Raw genomic sequence first — 22,869 nt, 5'->3', positions numbered from 1 at the left:
AAGATTATTATGATCTCAAACAGGGGATATAATGAATAACTCAGCCAAAATTCAAGATAGCTATTGCACAAACTGAATGTTTTACTGTTGGTGATTCCATTTTGTATTTTCCTTGTAAACTCTAATTGTTGCCTGATCAATATTTTGCAGAAGTACTACTTCAGGAGCGAACACCGTAAATTAACTTGGAATAGTAAGCCATTACCTATAGGACAGATAATGTAAATCCCAATTAGATAAAAGGGGGTAAATAACTGTAAAGTCATAGACATTGAAGTTAAAGCCCAGTACTCTTGCTTTATGACTGGTGAGACTGACTTGCTTGATGGCTAAGATCAAACTTAGAGAATGAGATTAAATACAGAGGTCAAGAAAAGTCCATATTTGGGTCTTGCCCTCAAAGTCAGGCTGAACCCAGGGAACAAGAGGACTTCTCTAAGGAGGCTTGCAACTCTGGGTCACACAACCTCCTGATCAAGGAGATTGATGAGGCCACTAGAGAAAAAGTCACTCAGTGCACCTGTTGCAGAGGAGGGTCAAAGAAAAAGGGAGACATCCCTGGTGCTTTCAAGGGAAGCCGCCTCAATGGGGAAACCCTGCCTAACCAATGGCACTAATGGAGCTAAGAAGCTGCTCTTAAGTTCTCTATGAGTGACCCCTATGGGAACTCAGCTGACTCTTTAACAGACAGGAACAGGTCACTTTGACCAACTTGATCTTAAACACCTAGCAAAACAGTTAAAACCAAAATATAGCCATTCTTGGGCATTTAAAAGAAATAATACTTAAATGTAACTTAAGATGTACACTTGTGTTAGCCCACTAGAATAAAGACTAAAAGCTACAAAAGAGAGATTCTTAGGCAAATGTGCCTGATAACTATCAAGAGAAACTGCCAGAGTCAGAAGTTTTAGTCAGTTTAAGGCCTACAGACACAGGTAGTTTAATCTATGTTTGCTAGTAACAGAAGTATAGAGATCTCTACTAAATGTTGTGTTTACATTCCTGATAACCTAGACAATGTTAAAGTTCCCAAATAAAGGCCTTGTCCTCTCCAGCCTTTGCTAGGCCTTTATGGGAACAACTTCTCAGTTCTTCCACCCCCTGGTCAGGAATTATTGATTTCTGTCATCTTTATGATATTCACTGGCATGTTTCAGATTCTGCAACATTTATATTGTATCAATCTCACTTCAGTACTCATGTCTTTTTGTTCTTCTCTCATAGACGCACCCATCCCCAGATGCCTTTACAACCTGCTCTTCCCCAACCCAACTTCTACCATGGACCCCTTGATTAACCCAATTTCTAAAAAGGGAACTCCAAACTGCTTGACCCATGCTGCCCCCTTCCAGCTCAAAGAAGCCAGATCGGTCATCACCCCCTTTCCCTACAGCAGTGAAGGAGTTCCTAATATTAAGGGGTGAATGAAGCCAGAATTGGGGACAGACAGTTAATGTAGAATTAGGGGATCAGTCAAATCGAGGAAATGAAATCCATGAAAACCATCTGCCTTTGGAAGTCTGAAAGGAGAATGGACTTTTTACATCTCACCTGCAAAACCAATCCCAGTCACTTAGGCAGGAAGGGGAGAGGAGTCTTCAGAAAGAACTGGAGAACAAAAGATTTTCTTATAAAACCAGAAACAGGAGAATGTAATGTACAAAGCTGCTCCCCTCCGCCCTTTCCGTTGCAGCCATTTCCCCGCCTCCCAACTACTGTCAGTCTGTGAACATCCTAGCTAGCTATTGGTTCATCAGTCAGCTTGCAAGTATCCTTCTCCGTTATTGGTTCCCTGTTAGCCCGGCAGAATTCAACTGATTCATGATAGCTACCCCACCATCTTTTCTCATGCTTCTCTTTCCTACTCACTTTCTCTATTCTCCTCGCTTTTTCACTCTCTAGCACGCGCCCTTTCTCGTTCCCTTTATTTTCCTCTCATTTTCTCTCTTACCCTGCAGGGAGACACTCTGTTTGCTTAATAAACTCCCTTATGTGAAATTAAAAAAAAAAAAAAAAAAGAATCAGTGATAATGAAGATGGATCGACTGAAATCATCCAGTCTGAGAAACAGAAAGATAAACAACTCATTACACAAATGAGATCCTCAATAGGATTAAAAGCTGATTCCTCACACAAAACCACAGTGACTAGAGGCAGTGGGATGACATATTTAACACACTGAATGAAAAAAGACTACCAAACAAGGATTTTATAACCAGCAAAAACTATTCTTCACAAATGAAGAAGAAATGAAGACGTTCACAAAAGAAGCAAAAACTGAGTTCATCAATATTGAGAAATACTAAGCCAGATGCAGTGGCACACACCTTTAACCCTCGTCACTTGGGAGGCTGAGACAGGAGGATCACAAGTTCAAAGCCAGTTTGAGCAACTTACTAAGACTCTGTTTCAACATAAAATTTTTAAAAAGGGTGAGGATGTAGCTCAATGGTAGAACACTTACCTAACTTGCATCAAGTCCTGGGTTCCATCCCCAGTACCACTCAAAAAAAGAAAAAAAAAAGTAGGTGGGGTTGTGGATCAGTGGTAGAACTCTTGCCTAACATGTGTGAGGTACTGGGTTCGATCCTCAGCATCACATTAAAATAAATAAAGGCACTGTGTCCATATATAACTAAAAAGAAACACAAACACACACAAAAGAAATATTAAAGGGAATACTTAGGACTAAAACAAGACACTAGACAAAAAACTGAAGCCACATTAAAAGACAAAGAGCACCAATAAAGGTAATTATGTAAGTAAATATAAAGGATAGTATGTATTGTTTGTAACTGTTTTTTTCCTCCCATCTGATTTATAAGTCAACTGCACAGAACAATGATTACAAATCTGTGTAAAAGGTCACACAGTGTATAAACACATAACAACAGTAGTCAAAGGATGGGAAAGGGAACAGATCTATATAGAAGCAAAGTATGTTGAAATTGAATTGGTATAATCTGAATTAGATTGTTATAAATTAAGTGGTTAACTGTAATCTCCAGGATAACGGCTAACAAGATAACTCAAAGAAACAAGGCTGAGGGTATAGCAGTGGTCGAAAGCTTGCTAAGCATGCGCAGTTTGATCTCCAGTACCATAAAAAAGACTGAAACAAAAGAACAAGGAGGGAATTCAAATGGCACACTAGAAAATAACATTTTAAAAACAAACAAAAAAGCAGTGATGGAGATATAAAGGATCAAAAAGATATAAGGCATAAAAAACAACAAAATGGCAAACATGAATCTTACATTAACAGTAGTTACATTAAATATAACTGGCTTGAAAACTCCAATTAAAAGCAGACACTGAGCCAGGCATGGTGGCACACCTACTATATCAGTGGTTGGGGAGGCTGAGGCAGGAGGATCACGAGTTCAAAGCCAGGCTCAGCAAAGGCAACTCACTAAGCAACTCAGTGAGACTCTGTCTCTAAATAAAATACAAAAAAAAAAAAAAAAAAGGCCTGAGGATGTGGCTTAGTGGTCAAATATCCCTGGTACCAAAAAAAAAAAAAAAAAAAAAAAAAAAAAAAGACACCCTAACAGAATGGATTTAAAATTTAAAAGTACATATGCTATCTACAAGAGGCACACTTTAGATTCAAAGAAAAAACAAAGTTTAAAAGGCTGTAAAGATACACCATGAAAAAAGAATAAAGACAGCTGCAATAGTTATGAAAATGTCAGACAAAATATACTGTAAGACAAAATTGTTAAAAGAAACAAAGAGGATCATTTTAATAATAAAAGGTCAATACACCAAAAAGATAAAAACAATTAAAACATACACACTGAACATGAGGCAAAAATTGATAAAACTGGAAGAAAAAATAGATAATTCAACAATATTAAGAGATGTCAATACCACACTTTCAACAATAGATACAACTAGACTGAAGATCTAGTAAAGTGGAGAACTTGAACAACACTATACCAATGAGGTCTAACAGCCATCTACAGAATGCTCCACCCTACAACAGCGGAATACGGATTTTTCTCAAGTACACATGGAACAATCTCCTATTTAGACTTTATGTTGGACCATTTGACATATCTTGATAGATGTTAAAGTAATGAAATCATACAAAGTATGCTGCCAACCACAATGGAATGAAATTAGAAATCAATAACAAAAGAAAATGGGGGAAATTCACAAATAAGTGGCAAACAACAGACTCCTGAATAACCAGTGGGTCAAAGAAGAAACCACAAGGGAAATTAGAAAATACTTTGAAATAATTGAAAATGAAAACAATATGTAGAAAAAACTTATAATGGGCTGGGGTAAGGCTCAGTGGTAGAGTAGGTGCTTAGTGTAAGCAAGGCCCTGCGTTTAATCTCTGCACCAAAAACAAAACAAACTTGTAAGACACAGAGAAAGCAGTGGGGAGAGGAAAATTTGTAACTATAAAATGTATCAAAGGAATAAACTAGACTACTACCTTAAGAAATTGGAAAAATAAGAGCAAACTAATACCAAAGCAAGCAGAAGTAAGAAAAAAAATAAAGGTGAAAGTAGAAATTAATGAAACAGAAAAGACAACTGATGGAGAAAAATCAATGAAACCAAAAACTGGTCTTCAAAAGGATTAACAAAATTGACAAATCTTTAGCTATATGGACCAAGAAAAAAGATTCAAATTAATAAAATCAGAAATGAAAGACGGGGCTTGGAATGTGGCTCAAGTGGCTGCCTAGCAGGCATCAGGGCCCTAAGTTCGATCCCCAGAATTGCCAAAAAAAAAAGTAAAAAGGACCCCACTGAATGGGAGAACACATTTGCAAATCTCATTAGGTAACAGTATCCTATATATATAATATTACACATATGTAGTATGTATATAGAAAGAACTCCTATATTTCCATTAAAAAAAAAAAAACAGTCCACATAATAAGAGGACAAAGGATCTTTATGAACATTTTCTCAAAGATATACAAATGTCCAATTAGCAAATGAAAAGATACTCAGCCTCATTGTCATTAGGGTACTGCAAATCAAAACCTCAATGACATACCACTTCAAACCCACAAAAACAACTGAAAAGACAGACAAAAATAAGTATTAGCGAGAAGGTGGAAAAAGTGGAAACTTTATACAGTTCAACTCCTAGGTATATACCAAAGACTGATAGGGGCCAGACAGATGTGAGTGTTGGGAACATGAGGTTAAGGGAATAATTCTTTAAAGTAGGCCCACCATGCTGATCCCCACATGTTTTCACTTTTGAAAAGCAGCTCTGCCTAGCTTAAGGAGACCGGATATGTTACATTCCTCAGAAAACTGTTATTTGCAGAAGAAATGCAGGTCTGAAATAATGCAAGTAAGAAGAATACTAGTTACCCTGAAGGAGGGGATTTTTGTGACCCTTACACAAACCAGATCCCAGAACTCAGAGAGAGAGGATAATTCCCCAACCATAAAATCTGTAAAAACAGGTTTCAATTAGAATCAGTCAGCATGGGTCAAAGTGACTCAGAGTAGTCATAATGGTAGGGATTTCAATGTCTAATGTCATCCCGCTATCAGCCAAAAGTCTCAAGGTGGACCTGGGAAGGACTCTCTGGAAACTTCACTAGGACCCTCAATAAAACCAGAGGGCAGAAGAGACATACTGTCCCCCTTCTAAGAGGAGCCACTCTCTCCTTTGAGAGTGTCCCTTTTTTCCCTTCCCCATTCCTTTAAATAAACTCATGCCTATTCCTCTGAGTGACTGTCTGAAATCTTTCCAGTAAGTGTGCAAGAATCAGGGTTTGAAGGGCAGCCTTCAAGCTGCTTCAGTTTCCCAAAAGGCCCCAGACCTGTAACAGAAGAACTGAAACATACATTCACACAAAAACTTAAGATACATGAGTGCTTATAGCAGTATTATTCATAAAAACCAAAAAGATGAAAAAAATAAAATGCCCATCATATAATGAATGGATAGTCAAAATGCATCATGCCCCTCTAATATTGTTCATCCATAAAACGAATGTTACATGTTGTAACATTTATACAAAGTAAAAGAAGTCAGTCACAAAACCACATACTGCATTTATACAAAATGTCCAGAACAGGGATATCCATAGAGAAAAAGTAGACAAGGGTAGAAAAGGTTGCCAAGGGCTGGGGAGAAGAGGAAGTAGAGAGTAACTATTAATTGGAATTCAGATTTTTCTTGGGAGTGATGAAAAAACGTTCTGAAACTAGTCAGTAGTGATGATTGCACAATCTTGTGAATATACTAAAAAAAAAAAAAAAAAAAAAAAAAAAATCAATGAATTGTATGCCTTTAAAAAAGGAAGAAAAGGCACCTTCAAAATACCTTCAAAATTCTGCAGGATTATTTTCCACCTTTCCATGTATGAACTCAATACCTGAATACAGTGCAGGCTGAGTGGCACTTGTGGTTGGGGGTGAGAGAACAAGTATTCCATTTATGTCTTGATGCTCTAACTCCTTGTCTACCATCACAGAAATATAACATTTGCCATTTAAAATGAAAAAAAAAACTTCAGAAATTGTACTATCAGAATACTCCTCAGAAATATAGCAATAACTACCAGAAGAAATAACTAAAAGACTATCTGAATAGTGAGGCCCACAAATGGCCAGGAACTAACCTGTTGGATTTTTTATACTCTCCACATTTTACTTAATTATTTTAAAAAGAGAAACACTATCATGCTCTTCAGAAACTGGATTATCTGAACAACATAGTGGAAAGGCCTGATGACACTAGGATCAGAAGACTGGATTTCACGTCCGTGACACTGGTATCCTGTGCGATCCTAAGCTAATCATAATCATTCTTAGCTTCTTCATTTGTAAAACTGAAGGTAAAATTACTTATGTCCTAAATAAGGAGCTGTTACAAGAACCAGATGAGGGGTTGGGGTTGTGGCTAAGTGGTAGAGCGCTTGCCTAGCATGTGTGAGGCACTGGGTTTGATTCTCAGCACCACATATAAATAAATAAAATGAAGGCCCATCAACCACCAAAAAAATTTTTAAAAAAAGAACCAGATGAATCAAAGCAAAAGGAGAATGAAAAGCATTGTTTGAAAATGAAAAATTATTTACTCTCTCCATCAAAATATAAATAACCAAATGCTTTAGATTTTAGTTATCAGAGTAGATATTCATAGTTACTACTGTCTCTAGGATTTACTTAAACTTGAACTACCTGAATTAGGGACCAGACTGGAAATATACTTGAGATAATTCTATAATTTGCCACACAAATGAAGCAATGTACTTATTATAATAGAGACTGGATTTCTTTCCCCTGAGAATAAATTATGTCTATTAGAAACTATGTGTATGGTTACCCTTACGTGCCTGTACATCAATTAAAAAAAATTACCTTTACAGTCAAATCCTCATTACCCAGTGTGACATGAACTTGAATAGGGGGGTAAACACCTTTGTCAGCATGGTGTTCCATAGTTGCTCTCATTGCATTCTGAAATACATTAGGGTTATGTTAAGAATAAAACTTTAAAGAAAAGAGAAACCAATTATAATTTTCAAGTACATATGCACTATTTGAATTTAAAGTTTTAAAATTTCATGGAAATATCTCAAAGAATCATAAATCTTATAATCATACTTAAGGATTACTTTTAAAATTTTTTGAGTCAATTTTGGGATGAAATTGAGGACTACTTTGATTTAAAGATTCCAATTAAATTCTGCACATTTTCCAAAAGTAGATTTCTATATACTTTTAATTAGTTAACATTAAAGCAGAAGATTCTATCCAAACTCTTCCAGAATTTTAGTAGAAACTAAGCAAAACTCAAGTTTCAACTCCACATTTAAGAACCAGTTTCTCATATATTCTTTTGAAAATAAATTCTTTTCATATAGTAGTAATGGCAATGGTCTTATGATAGCTTTCTTTACTGCAAGTTTGAAACTAAGGATATTTACATTGTAAAACTGACCAACTTCTAAAAGATATGAGGTACTCAAAGTCAATACACTGTGAGCATTGAACACGACTAACATGACATGGAGCACTGGAGCAGAAACTGATAAAGACTTGCTGCAACTGCTGCCGGCGTAGCTCAGGGATAGAGCACTTGCCTAATTTGCCTAGCATCTGTGAGGCCCTGGGTCCAAACCCCAGTACTAGGGGGAGGCGGGGGATGCAACTAAAAAAAGCAAAAGTCGGGACTGAATTTGGAATAAGAGCATGTTGGCCCTGGCACACCACTCAGGATTGAGTAGCCTGAGAAAGAGACTTCGTTATCCCTGATGAAGCGAGCTCAAGAGGAGGTTCCAACAGAAAGTCATTGTCACACTGGTATTATGTAAAATATAGAATATGGAATGTTTCTCTTATTAAGCATCATTGGTCTTTATGTGACTGAAATTTCAAGGAAAAAAATGTTTTAATCCTTCAAGTGCCCATCACTACTTAACCACTTTGTTAGATTTTGAAAGGTATTAGATACATTCTTCCTGTCTCAGAACAGAAGAGCATTCTTGAACCCTTGCTTTTCTGAGATATTCAGTCAATTTCTGTGTTTCAATGTAGTATTTCTTTTACATTATCAGACTGAAAGTCACCTCTTATCTCTTCTAGTTGCTGCTGGCTGAAGACATGGTAACTAAAGTAAGGCAAATATAGGCGTCTGACTTAGGGCAGTTGTTTTCAGCCATAGGGACCATGCCACTCTTCATCTACTCTCCTAACAACCAATAAGTGTCACTGGAAGGGAAAAATAAATACCCTCAACATTACCAGCACAAGTTTATTAAGTTTTCAAATTTTGTTATAAAGGGCAAACATAATATAGAAGTCCTGTAAGTCAATATGACTTCCCAACATACCAATGGGAATCATAGGATAGAAAAAAGATCATGCTTCTAAATATTCTGGTTTACAGAAACATGAATATAACTTTGTTGAGCTCCTATACTGGGCTGTCATTGTTTTGTACACTTTCGCATGTTATGTCCAATTTTCATAAATAATCTGGATAGTATTATCCTTGTTTTAGAGAAGAGGAAACTAAGGAGTTGAGTGACTTGCCCAACATCACACATACTAAGTGACAGAACTGGGATTCAAACTCAGGTCTTTCTGACTCTAAAGTCTGAGCTCACCACTACCTGGAGGTGCCTAACATTACTAACAAATGGCTGTTCTCTAGCAATGTGGCATAATGCTGACATGAAATGGCATCTTTTAATGAAATAGAACCCAGAGGAATATTTGACTTTCAGAGCAGATTCCTATCCTCAGGAAAGTACTGATAAAGGTTATGTAATACTATTTTACAAACCTTGAAAAGTTCAAACACCATGTGATAGAGATGGGATGGTACATAAACCACTTGTATTGGTTGTCCTGGTGATTTTGCTATAGAGCAGAAGAGAAAAATATGAAAGTACAGAGAGATGTGCTTAAAGCATTTTTAAGAATAAACTGTGTAGTGATGAAAAGAAAACATTCACTATGGAGGACAGTGTTATTTGGGGAGGAACTGCTACAACATTTCTTCACTGTATAAGTGTTTGAACCCCACACTCACTAACATTTAAAACTGACAAAGACAGGAGTCCTGTGGTCATTTTTCACAATCTGGCTAACAATTTAACCAACCCATCCTCCCATCCTTCTCTATAATAGTAAGTCTTTTTAAAAGACCTCAACCTTTAGGCAGGAATTTTACTTTCCAAAGAGAAATGTTAAAGTCTACAGATTCCATAGTCTTATTCACATAAATACAACTTTTAAAACCATATTCTAAAAGTTGCATCTGGGTGGAATGCTGTTTTACTTCAGGCATTTCTATGGATAGCCAGGTGAATAATAATAATTTTTTTAAAAGCTAGCATCAGTTTCTCAAGGGATAATAATTCTACATTCGAACATTTAATAGAAGCCAGTTGGAGGTGGGGGAGGGGGATTCGATGTACCTAGAATAGACTGTTAGCAGAATGAAGGAATGAGACACACCACACTTTAGAATAATTCCACCAATAAATCAATTTTAAGTTCAACTAATAAATCAGACTCTCCTCTGAATAAACTCCCCCTTGGGAATATGAATGGATCATCTGGAAACTGCCCACAGCAGTTCATGTTCCCAAACTATCATTTGCGCATTTAGTGAATGGAACATTGTGATTCAGAAGAGTCAACATGGCTTTAGAAAACCACCAAGCAATTCAATTTCCAACTGGGTAACTTCTCCCACCACTCTCCTATTATAGGGTCCAGAATATGGCTTAGTAAAAGCCCATTTATTTTTCCTACTATCTTCTTAAAATTATCTGTCAAACTACCATACCTTCAGGAAAAACAGTAAGACTCATTAATCTTCTAAGATATCTAAGCCCTTTTTATCCAAGAGTGAAAAGACAACCATCCAGAAAGGGATCTCTAATAGATGAGCATCTTTCTTTCCTCTCTTATATGCCCAGTCTTTTCACTTCCTCAATTAAAAAAAAAAGATTTATAACTCAGGAAGGTAAAAAACTGAAACTGGACATAAAAGTCAAACCTAGGGCTGGATTGTAGCTCAGTAGTAGAGCGCTTGCCTGTGAGGCACTGGGTTCGATACTTAGCACCACATAAAGATAAATAAAGTATTATGTCCATATACAATTAAAAAAATATGTTTTTTTAAAAAGTCAAATGTAATTTTCTTGGCATCATTTTTTTCTCTATCCATAAAATAAAATACAAGCAAAGACTCAACATTATCAATTAAAAATAAGGAAAACAGAACAAAAAGAAGCCAAAATGTTTTTCACAAAGAATCCAACTAAATTTTGTGTGTGTGTGTGTATGGATACTTGCATATCTTTTATATGATTGCTCTTCAGCTTTTATATCCAGTGAAATATTTGATGAAAGTGTTGTTTTTTTTTTTTTAATCAAAATAAATCTAAATTCTTACTACGATTCCTTCTCAGGTAGTCATGACATTAATCACTGAGGAAAAGAAAATATCATGCTTACCATTTAGTTCTTCAAGTTCTAGTTCAGGAGAGTTAATATAATACAAATCACAGAGACGCCTAGCATTTTCATAGCCATCTAGTGTAAATCAAAACAAAAAAAAGTATTAAATAAATCTCCGTAAGTTTCATGCATTAAGATGGCAACAATTCTGACAATGAAAATTTAAAACTCTCTATAGAAGAAAATAAAATTCGATAATCTTAGGGGAAGATGTTTCAACGTATAACATGACAAAGTCTAAAAGCCATGAAGAATGACGGGTTGATTATAAAAATTAAAAACATCAGTATAAAAGAAGATACCATAAGCACAGCAAAAGAAAAACAGCAGGCTAAAGAAAATATTTATAATACACACATCAAAAACTAAGACTTTGTGAGAATTTAAGAAATAGGTACTCTTATCTACTGTTTCATACCTTTGTTCTTTTGGAGGTATCAAAAGTTTAAATGCATTTAAATATTTTAATTCTAGGAATCCTGCCTTATAAAATACTGGCAAATATCAGCATATACTTAAGGATGTTCACTGCAATATTGCTGGTAACAGAAAAAAAAAAAAGAAAACCACCAAAGTATGTATCAACAGGAGAACAGATTAATACATACTGATGTATTAATCTACATAGCCACTCAAGAACTTAGGGTGTATCCATATGTATCAACATTGTAAGGTATCTGTAAGCTTGTAGAAAAACATATGGTATATCCCATATTCCCAAACAATAAAAATATGTAAAATCAACCCTTTTGTAAACATGGTACAAAAAGAAAGAATGTGAAAAGATGTAACCTAAAATGTTATGAATTACTGCTTCTAGAATAAAGAATTAGAAAGGGGAGAGTAGGGATTTGAGGTTTTTAAAGTGAAACAGAGGGGTTGGGGAGATAGCTCAGTTGGTAGAGTGCTTGCCTCGCAAGCACAAGGCCCTGGTTTTCAATCCCCAGCACCGCAAAAAAGAATAAAGTGAAACAGATAGATACCTTTAAAAATATCACCAAACTTAACAAAAGATTTCTATTAACAAAACATTCACCCTATACGTAACACACGATTAATGTTATAAGTGATTTTCAAACCCACATATTTGCTCCTAATATTTTGTCTCATGATAAAATAATAGCTGTTTTAGTAGCAAGAAAAACATTCAACTATTTTGATTTTTGTGACCTTTTGAAGGGAAAAATGAATTTACCTTTAATAACTTCGACTACGTTGCAGTTTGGGTTTATGCTACCAATGTGTTTTCGATGAGATGGACTTCCTTTTCCACCAAACAATAAAGCTAACAAAAAATAAAAAACAAGTAAGCAAATTCACCTAATGCCCTTTTCCAGGTTTGAATACTGTTTCTCCAAATCACACTAAATAAAGTAGCTATTTTCTTTAGGCATAAAACTGGCATTTTATATTGAATAAAAATACCTCCTTTATATGGCAGTCTACTTACTTTTCTTAATAAGCAAAAATGTAAAACTAAATGCTCTCACTAAAGGGCAGTTTTCTAAATGAATTTAAAATAAACCAACATACTTATTCGGCAAGACACTTCTCTCAACTTCAGGACACTTACAGTGCTGATTGAGTAACATTCTTATTGAAATTCGACTCATGTAGAATCGATCCAAAAAGTACTGCACATTCTGGCTGGTAACAGGATCCACCCCAAAGCTCTCCTTGTATTCAACCACTCCCTGGGCCATTGTGGGAATGACATCGTTGTGTCGGTTTCTGATCCGTATCACAGTATCTGTGAAGCTAAAAAAGTCAGTCTGTTAAAACAGTCAAATATGTTGACAAGTGAATTTAAAACTAAAATATAAGCTTGCCAGGCGCAGTGGTGCACACCTGTAATCCCAGCGACTTGGGAGGCTAAGGCAAACAGATTGCAAGTTCAAAGTCAGCTTCAGAAATTTACCAAGGCCCTAAGTAACTTAGTGAGAACCTGTCTCAAAATAAAATATAAAAGGGGCTGGGGATGTGCTTCAGTGGTTAAGCGTCCCTGGGTTCAATCCTGTGTACCAAAGAAACAAACATAAACTAAAAGCTTAGCCAACTATAATATACAAGAAATCCCTAGTCCAGTAAAAAGATCTTCAGTGCCTATTTTCCTACACCTACTTAAACAAATTTCAGATCATAAAATATACTGAATCTAAAAAGGAATAAGGACCGCTGAAATGAAACTTTCAAATTTAATTCTTAAGGCTCCTAGGAGTAAGGCTGCCACATAACACAATCATAACTGTTAATGGTTTTCTTTAGCCACTATCAACTAAGATCATCTAAGCACTCTATGAGGATGGTATTCCAAGGGCATTCTGCATAAGGAAAGGCAGAGCACTTGCTTCTGGGGAGTACATGCTCTGTATGAAATCAAGATGAATGAACCAATGAAGGCTGTCTGGATTGAAACTATTCTCAAGAGTTCGAAGGGAAAAAGAACCACTTAGAACAGAAAAGTAAACAAAACAAAACAAACGCTCTAGTTTCATTTATCCCATGAGTCTATAAAATAGGAGAGGAAAAGTATAAAAACAAAAATCAACTCATACTGACTTTGCATTTCTATCACTCAGAAGACACTGCATGGTTAATTTCAGGAAACAAATAAAAGAGGAAAGTGGTCTTAATTATGAAATAACAAAATCAATCTCCTAACATACCCATCAGAATTTACACTTCCAAATGAGTGCTTTCCCATTTAGAGTCATCATCTTGAGTATTATTAACTTATTCCAATGATGCTCTTACTGCTCAAAACACTTCTGGAATTCCTTGATTGTAATCAGTTTTAAAACCAGACTATCAAGCCAAAACACAATGAGATTCCTCAAAAACAACAAATAAAAGAGTCTCGAGCCAGCAAGTAGAAGGCTGTCCACTGCAGAAGCAGAGCAATGCCTAAATCAAAGGAACTTGTTTCTTCAAGCTCATTTAGCAGTGATTCTGACAGTGAAGTTGAGAAATGGTTAAAGAGGGAAAAAGCAAGGTGCTCTAGAAAAACCTGTAAAGAATCAAAAGACTGGTGAAACTCTGAGAACTATGTCATCTTCCAAGCAGAGCAACATGTTTCAGATAGGGAAAATGAGGTATGTCAGAGTTCGGGATTTTAAATGGAAGGTTCTAATTGATATTAGAGAATACTATATGGATCCAGAAGGTAAAATGAAATCAGGAAGAAAAGGTATTTCTTTAAATCCCGGGCAATGGGGCCAGCTGAAGGAATAGATTTCTTACATTGATAATGCAGTAAGAAAACTGTAAAATCTGAGCCATATAAAGCCTGTACTATTCTGGTTGTTTTAATCTGTATTTTTACATTGGCTTTGCTTTCTAAATGTTATTTTCCAAGTTATTGTATATTTGAATTGTAGAACAATTTGTAAGATGAATACTTTTTTTAATGTGCATTATTAAAAATGTTCTGAGTAAAGCTAATTGTCAACTTTATTTGTGTCTACCAAGTAGGGTAAAATAAAATAAAATCATAGCTCTATTAAAAAAACAATAGGGGCTAGGTTTGTGGGTCAGCTGTAGAGCGCCTGCCTAGCATGCATGAGGCCCAGGGTTTGACACCTCTAACCACAAAACAAAAACAAAAAAGCAAAACAGTATTGGGCTGAAGTTGTGGTTCGGTAGTAGAGCACTTGCCTCACACATATGAGGCACTAGGTTTGATCCTCAGCACCCATAAAAATAAATAAATAAATAATATAAAGATATTGTGTCCATTAAAAAAAAATGAAACAGTATTATTCTGCATAACTGTTCACCTTATATCCTATTCAGCTCTGAGTGATTGTTTTCAGAAGGTTCCACAGCTTCTATAGAAAATTCTAATATTTACTTTTAAGTAAGATTCCCTGGGTCCAAATTCAAGTCCTTCCATTTGCTCGCTATGTGACCTCAAGTCATTCACCCTCTTTGTGCATGAACACATTAAACATTAAATGACATCACTTTTGTAAAGTCTGCTATACAACCAGGCACACAGTGATTTTTTTATTTTATTTTCAGACCAAAATCATGTTTAAAAAATGAAGAGTTGCTATACAGTTTAAAGACTGTCCAAAAACTATATAGCAGATTCTGAGGAAAAGAGGTAGTCTTTACATTTTGAGCAACATTCACTGGAATAAGAAGAAATCTGCTGAAGTGACTAGTCAGATTTATCAATTTGTATACTGGTTAGGAAATTAGTCACATTACTTACATTATCTTACAGACCACATGTCATAAAGACCTGCAGTCATGTTTATATAGTCCTTTAGCAAAAGAATTATAATCAGATGCCAGTCTTTCACAATTGGAAGACTTTACTTTAAAAATCTAGACTTGTAGTTTTTCTTTAAAAACAGAAAAACAGATAATCTGAGCAGCTTTTCCACATGATGATGATATGGGGTTACTGTCCCCTGGAAGGCCATATACTCTTCAGGTTTACAGCACAAGTGGCACTGAGACAATATCCAGATTTCCACTGATTATCACACTTGAACTTCGTCTTCTCCTACTGTGAAGAACATGCAGCAATTCTGTCCAGCCCAGCTCACTGATACACATTACCTGCCTTGCCTATGCTATAAATACATACAAACCTCGTTTTTTATGTTCTAAAGTAGTGGGAACCTAAAAGTTCATCAATTTCTCTATAGTGATCCAATAGCAGGTTTACATGCAATACATTTACATTTTTATGTAATGCTTAAAGGATATAAAAATTGTGCTTGGAATAGTGTCAAACTAGTATACTTACTCATAAATGGCTTTAGCATCTTCAGCACTTTTATCCTTAAACTCAAGAAGCTCCTGAAGACTCTGGATATACCTAAAATGCAAATCGGGGTTAGAGTTTTCTTTTTACTTTTTGGTACAGTGAATTGAACTCAGGGGCACTTAATCACTGAGACACAACCCCTGCCACCCCTTTTTTTATGTTTTATTTAGAGACAGGGTCTCTCTAAGTTGCTTAGGGTCTGGCTAAGTAGGTGAGGCTGGTGTTGAACTCACAATCCTTTTGCCTCAGCCTCCTGAACTGCTGGGATTACAGGCATGTGCCACCATGCCTGGGAGGGGTTAAAGTTTTCTACATTCTGAAAGTTCATTATTGTGAAAATCAGTTTAAAACCTATCTTAAAATTTTAAATTTAAAAATAAATAAAACATACAAAAATTATAAAATAAAATTTTATAATAAAAAAGGGATAGTGATATAGTTCCTTCGGTTCAATCCTTAGCACTGCAAAATAAAAGGTAAAATGAAAGGTCAAATTTCATTTTAAGACTTCCTGTTTCAAGGTTTATACACTAAAGTAGTTTTAAAATCTTTCAAATTCCACTGTATATTACAGTATAAATACTGATTGTCATTAGAACTGAATCTGTCATGCTAATTATGTGATCCTGGGCAAATGGCTTGTTTTAGTCTCAGTAAAAGGAAGAGGTCAGCCTACCTTACTCTAACAATCTAACTTAAATGTTTGTATATTAAAACCTTAATTTTAGATATTTATATGCAGTCAACAAAGATTTATTGAGCACCTATAATCTATCATATGGTTCTTTCAGCATGTGGTTTAGAGAAAGCTAAACTAAATATAAGTTTTCAATTTACTTAATAATTCAAGATAGCAAAACACCTGTTTATAAATGAGCAAAATGAGAAAGGCCAAATGATTTTCTGAAGGTCATGCAGCCACTTACAATAGCGCTACAGGGCCAGTGCTAAAATTACCACACAACCACTCAATCACCTTCTTCAACAGTGTAAGTTCTGCTTGGGCAGTTTATCTACAACTGCCCTAACTTAGCAGGCAACAAGGACAATGAAAGTATTTTTCAAATCTGTAAATCCATATGTTAGTTTAGAAGACTGATCCTGAAAAGCAATAGGCTTTACTGCATTCCAAAATGCGGAACAGCATTCTGAAGTTGCTATTCTGTTTTAACCCTTAATTTTCTCTTCATTGGCAAGACAAAGTATGCTATTTAAAAGACATTTGAATACCTACCTCTTGTAATACCGGCTTTCAAAAAGCAGTATATGCTACTTTTTTTTTCACTCACCAGAACTTCCCATCCTCCCACCTCTTGGTCTCTTTCCTCTACTCTTCTCCCTTTGAGTTTTAGGAGATCCACCCATCTTTTTCCCCCTTTTTCCTCTCTAAGAATTTTAAGGAAAAAACGTCCTTTGGAAAATTATAATTTCTCATTCAATGCCACGATGATTTCTAAAACATGCCTCTTCCTTAAAACACATTTATGCCAGGCATGGAGGCTCAGGAGGCTGAGGCAGGAGAATTGCAAGTCCAAGGTCAGCTTCAGCAACTTAGAAGTATCTATCTCAAAATAAAAAAAATAAAAAGGACTAAAGATGTAGTTCAGTGGTAAAGTAGCCCTGGGTTCAATCCTTAGCAAAAAAAAAGGAAAAGAAATATAACACTATAACACACTTTTATAACTACTCCATACTTGGGCCAGATAACATCTGATTATCATATATGCAGCAGTTCTATTTTTTTTTTTTTTTGCTCATTTTTAAAATTGATGTCACGGTCTCACTCAAGCTATAACTCCTTAAAAGGAAATTAGGATTTCCATGAATCAATTGGAAAATGTCTTACAGTTAAACTTTTCTATTTAAGACTTAACTCTGGCCAGTTTGTGTGTGCTCACACTGTGTGCTCTTTTTTTCTTTTTTTTTATATTTATAGTTCTTAAGAGAATAACACTTAAAATTAGTAACATCAACAACAAGGGCTACTGATAGGTGGCCACCTATAAATATACACCATTAGGACCTTTACTATCATTTTTGGAAAGAGAAATCACAGTTTATATACAATTCCAATAATTTCAGTTTTATAATGGAAGAGTATGATCAGTACATGCTGTATGCACATATTGAAACATCACACTGAACCCAGCGAATGTATACACTAAATACATGTTAATAAAAAAAGAGTAAGTTTTAACTTTTGTGATTTATAAAGCTATAATTCAATAAAATAAATGCAGTTTACAATATATATATATGTACACACCCTTTAATACATTTCATCATTCTGATGGCAGCAGGGTATAATAGAGACTAGTGAATCTGGATTTGAATCCCAGCTCCACTGTCTGTGTTATTCCCTTAGGCAAAAGACTTCATCTGTAAAATGGACCTTGTAAAATAGACTGAATAACTCACCTTGTAAAATGAACTTAATAACTACCAAGCAGGGTCACTGAAGGAAATAAAGGTAATGTATATAAGAATTTAGCCATCAACAAATGGTAGATATTTTTCTTATATTAGGTCATAACATCCCTGCAAATTTAATAACATAAACCTTAAATTTGGTATCTGTACTTCTGTGCAGGTCTGATTGGCACGGTAAAGCCCAGGATTCAGATGACAAGCCTAGATATACAACTGTTCCCCTTTCCTCCAAAAAAGCAGAGGAGGACTACTGCTACCATCTTAAGATTCCACTGAAAAGTAAAAATGCATTTGCTTTCCTTCAGTAAAGTCCACAACTTCATCAAAACTGCAGACACATAAGGGAAAGTTTACCAGCTTTGAACCAATTGAACGGATGGCGTCCTGAGAAGATTATCTGGAAGAAGACTTATTTCTTTCATTATATTTGCCAGTCTCACAGGCAACTCTTGCCGCAGAAACATAAATGAGGTCTTTTCACAAGCATTCACTGATCCTGAAAACAAACAGAGGGAAAAACAGTTAAGTAGAAATTGAAAGGCACCAGAAGCCAAGAAGTAGGGAGAAACACAGGGGAGTTACCTGGTCAGGCTAGAGTGGAAGAATCACCATAATAGCAGAAGGGTCTAGGAGGCAAAGATAAATCCAGGCTTGAGGGAGGCAAAGGATGCGACAATCCTATTTATAAAGTTTCATGCATCCAGAATGACCTTCCAATTCCTGATATTCCAATGGCTCTGTACAGCAATAAAGGTACTTTTCTGTCTCCATTATTGTCATCCTTCCAATCCGTCTTAGAACTAAGATAACCTGAGCACGTTTTACTAAGGCTCAGAGCCTCACAACAGAACCAGGAAAAGCCCATCTTATACACCTGGTTGCTGCTATCATTTAAGAAAATCTATTTCTAATGCTAGTGTGAATACCTGTCTAAGAAACAAGGATTTTTTGACCTGGGCATGGGAAAATTCACTAATGTCATATAGAACCATTAATAATTGCCATGAACAAAGAATAAGTACTGTGAAAAACTTTCAGGCAACAGAAATCAAAACCACCAATGCCTGTTCAGCAACCATCTTCTAGCAGGACCTATTAAATCGTGTAATTCACAGAAAGTCACCTGCCACTCCTGTATCAGGATAGGAAGTCACTTCACTTAAAGTTAAGCCAAAAAATCATATTATTTCAGCAGCACATTTTTAACTTTTAATTGAAAATTTCTGCTTTAGCAAAGGTACCCTTACATCGTCAACAGCAGAAATTATGGTATTACAGAAAAATATCTTGTGAAAATGTAATAATGGTATACTTGTGAATAAGGTCATATGCACCTATTCACCATATTACAGTCATTTTTTAAAAAGACAGTGAGTGTGTCAAAACAACCCCCTCCCAAAAAAAAAAACAAAAAACAAAGAAACCACCTGCCACTGCAAACCACTGTCTAAAGATAAGCTGGCAGCCATACTCTTATCTTTCAAGCCCACTAGCTATATTTGTGACCTCACAGCACTCACAATGAAGATAACTTTTTCTACTCAAACTTTAGGGACTTCAACAGGGTCTGTGTTGAGTTTTCACTTTTCCCCGTATGCCCCCGGAAGAGAAGTCAAAGTCAAATGCCTAACTGCAATTAATTTTGCAATCTGTTGCACAGATTCCAGAGAACCTGGATGAAAAGTGGTAAACTCCAGAGTCTTGCACTCATGCACTTCACACACGCTCAAGATTTATTTGCTACTGATGAAATGAATGTGCTGTTGGTGGAAACAGTCTTAAGCCACTAGCAAGGAAAACATTCTAAACACTGGGCCAGTCATAACTTGCTTTCCCTATATTCACGCCAATTCTATGCAATCACAGTATGATTGTATTTATCATCACTGCAGATTCTGAACGCGATTCCCGGAGGTGCCTGCACTCTGGACTCTCTCGCCCGAACCTGGCTCCTCCAAGGGGCCTGGTCCCAAGAGCGCACCTGCACACGTGCAGAGAGGCGGGACGTCATTCTGCCTACCACCCTCCTGGTTTGTGGTCGACAATACAGAGTAAAAAGCTACACGCCCCCAGTTATTTACCCGGCCTGCTAGTACCAGCACCCTCAAGAGAGGAAGGAAGAACACGGGGGGTGGGGGGGGGCGCCTGAGGAGAAAGGGGGCAGAGGTAGCCGCGCCCGGTCTCAGCTCCGCGCCCAGAGCTGCACAAAGGCCCGAGGTCCGGGCCGCGCTCACCGAAGTCCAGGAACTGCTTCATGGAGAGCGGCGACGGCGAGAAGCGCGCGTAGAAGTCCACTTGGCCCGGAACGCCGCGTTCCGACGCCGGGCCGGAGCCCGAATCCGAGGCGAGGCTGCGGCTGGCGCTGGGGCCGGAGGCGCGTAGCCCGGGGCCCGGGCCGGCCGAGGCGGCCCCGCGCAGCAGCCGCGCCAGCCTCATGCCGAGCCCAGCCGGAGGAGCCGGAGCCCCCCGCGCCAGCTTGCCGCTCCGAGCCGCGGCCAGGCGCTACGTGAGGGACGTGGCGGGCCGCGGGGGCGGGGAGCGGCTGTCACCGCTGGGGCCACCGCCCCCTCGCTGGAGCCCCGCCCCAGTGGGCGGGGCCTGAGGGAAGGGAGGAGGGGTTAGGGGAGGGCGCGCGTGGCCAGCGCGCCAACCCCCTCAGTGCGTACTCGGGCGGTCGGGGTAGGGCTGGGGGCACCCCACCAGCTCATGGGCAGCCAGCGGGTGGCCGTTAGCACCCTGGGCCGTCTTATCCAGCGCTGTGTGTGGCGCGCCCCCTTCCCACGCCCTTTCGTAACAAGTCTCACCTTCCGGCTTCCTCTTTCCTTCCAGTTTTCAATCAAAAGGCTCTTGGCTGTGCGGTGTCCGGCTGGGAGCCCCTTCCACAAATAATACTCTACAACTCCCACATTTACCATTATCTATCTATCTCTCATCTATCTATCTATTTTTGTAGTGCCTGGGATTGAACTCAGAGTCTCGCTCATGTTAGGCAAGCATTCTACCACTGAGCTACATCCCTCAGCCAAGCCCCGCATTTTACCGGAGATGAAATAGACCCAGAGAAGCACCCTTGCCAAACAGTGGTACCTAAATACGAAGGATGAGCACTCTCGTGTGCGTGTGAGGAGGTGTCCCTAAATAACATCACAGCGACTGCCATCCCAGGAGAAAAGTACTGGCAGCCTGACTCGAAGCGCTCTCTGCAGGAATTTTCTGCAAAAATTCCTGTGTATTTAAATAGTGTATTTAAATAAATACACAGCAGTGTATTTAAAGCATCCCTCCACTCTCACTGTCCTCTTTACTGTCTTCTTAGGGTCACAGCATGGGTGCTCCACCATTTCCAATTACTATTTCTAAATAGTAAATGTCCGACAAAACAATTTATATTATTTTGTAGAGCTGCAAAGGATGCAATTATTCGTAAGAAGTACTTCTGTCCCCTCTCCACTGCTGCTACCCCCTGTGACCATCCCAGCTAGGTATGTCATAGATGCATCAAAATGATTTTACCATTCGCATGAAGTATATCAAATAGAATTCATATCTATATTTCTATTATTATATGTCTATGTCCAGCAGTTGCTAGTACAGAAAAACACTTCATTTCTCCATGGTGGTCAAGTCTTCGGTTGTGTAAAAAATAGGAGGAATGAGATGAGATACCTTTAGTTCAACAGATTATGTTCAGCACAAAGGGGAACATTGATCACCTGGGAACAAGTGTAGGTGATTGGGTTTATAGTGGAGGAAGAGTTTTTCTTCATGCCTCATAAGCCGTTAGTTAGAATAGACCCCTGAAACAAAAGACAGATGAATAACAGAAAGACAGTTGTTTATTAAGATGTATATTTCATGTACAGATGGGAGATATCCAGAAAGTAATTCTCAAAAAGTGATCTTGAATTCCAACTTAATAGAACCTCTTCAACAAAGAACAGTAAATTTTTAGAGATGTCAAGATGTAGGAAAAGGACTTGAAGTCTCCTTTATAAATGGAAATTTCCTTTACTGAAGAACAACTTGTGCCCTGTTTTTATAGATTTCCCTGTGTCTGCTGGCTTTTCAGTGGCCTTTAGCTCAAAATAATGCATATGCCAAAAGAGGCATATTTGGGGGTAGTATATTCTGTCACCCTTCAACACCATATCTTCAAATGTCAAAGAGTCTGCTCCATGAAAGAAGGATTATGTTAGGTTTGTTCTGGGTGGCCTAGACAGCAGATGGAAGACCTGTGGGTGGATACTGTAGGGAGACAGATCTGACTCAACATGGAAAAACTGGCAATGATTGCAGCTATTTGACAATGAAATGGGCAGCAGCCTTAGAGAAAGAAGTTGATCTTTTCAATGCCCTTTAGTCAAGAGTCTGGACAACAGCTCTATAAGGATGATACAGAAAGGATTATGGGGAAGCAGGGTGATGTAATTGTTAGGTAGGAATTCAGGGATGCCAAGATGGTAGAGGCAGGGTACAAGAAAAATGCTGCTGGAGGACAAGACAGGGAGAAGAGTCATCATGTCCCTGTTTATGGTGTCTCATTACCATGACAGTTCCCTCCACTGAGGACTCATCACTCATGACAACTCCTGCCATAGGTGTGGTATTCTAAAACAACCAGTGGGAGCAAGTGGGATAAGGTTTTCAATCAGGGCCACACAGGGAAGAGAATGCCTCACAGCTCA

At 37.6% G+C, this 22,869-nt stretch overlaps 1 protein-coding gene and 1 pseudogene across 1 annotated transcript in view; one reads left to right on the top strand and one right to left on the bottom strand.

The window, feature by feature from the left end:
* The window catches only part of Pdk1 (pyruvate dehydrogenase kinase 1), a 36,723-nt gene extending 16,014 nt beyond the window's left edge, over window positions 1–20,709 (bottom strand). The window contains exons 1-8 of the mRNA XM_047545165.1: window positions 20,419–20,709; window positions 18,539–18,680; window positions 15,734–15,805; window positions 12,548–12,732; window positions 12,170–12,259; window positions 10,972–11,049; window positions 9,287–9,363; window positions 7,357–7,455 (exon numbers count right to left, since the gene is read on the bottom strand). Of these exons, the coding sequence (XP_047401121.1) occupies window positions 7,357–7,455; window positions 9,287–9,363; window positions 10,972–11,049; window positions 12,170–12,259; window positions 12,548–12,732; window positions 15,734–15,805; window positions 18,539–18,680; window positions 20,419–20,620 (945 nt within the window). The 5' untranslated portion in view covers window positions 20,621–20,709. The remainder of the gene's footprint in view (window positions 1–7,356; window positions 7,456–9,286; window positions 9,364–10,971; window positions 11,050–12,169; window positions 12,260–12,547; window positions 12,733–15,733; window positions 15,806–18,538; window positions 18,681–20,418) is intronic.
* On the top strand, window positions 13,875–14,241 carry LOC124980059 (activated RNA polymerase II transcriptional coactivator p15-like; annotated as a pseudogene).
* Window positions 20,710–22,869: the final 2,160 nt, after the last annotated feature.

This window comes from Sciurus carolinensis, chromosome 3 (assembly GCF_902686445.1).
Source record: "Sciurus carolinensis chromosome 3, mSciCar1.2, whole genome shotgun sequence".
In the NCBI taxonomy this organism is placed as follows: domain Eukaryota; kingdom Metazoa; phylum Chordata; class Mammalia; order Rodentia; family Sciuridae; genus Sciurus; species Sciurus carolinensis.
The sequence above is the reverse complement of the archived record's forward strand: the minus strand, read 5'-3'. Positions and strand labels throughout refer to the sequence as shown.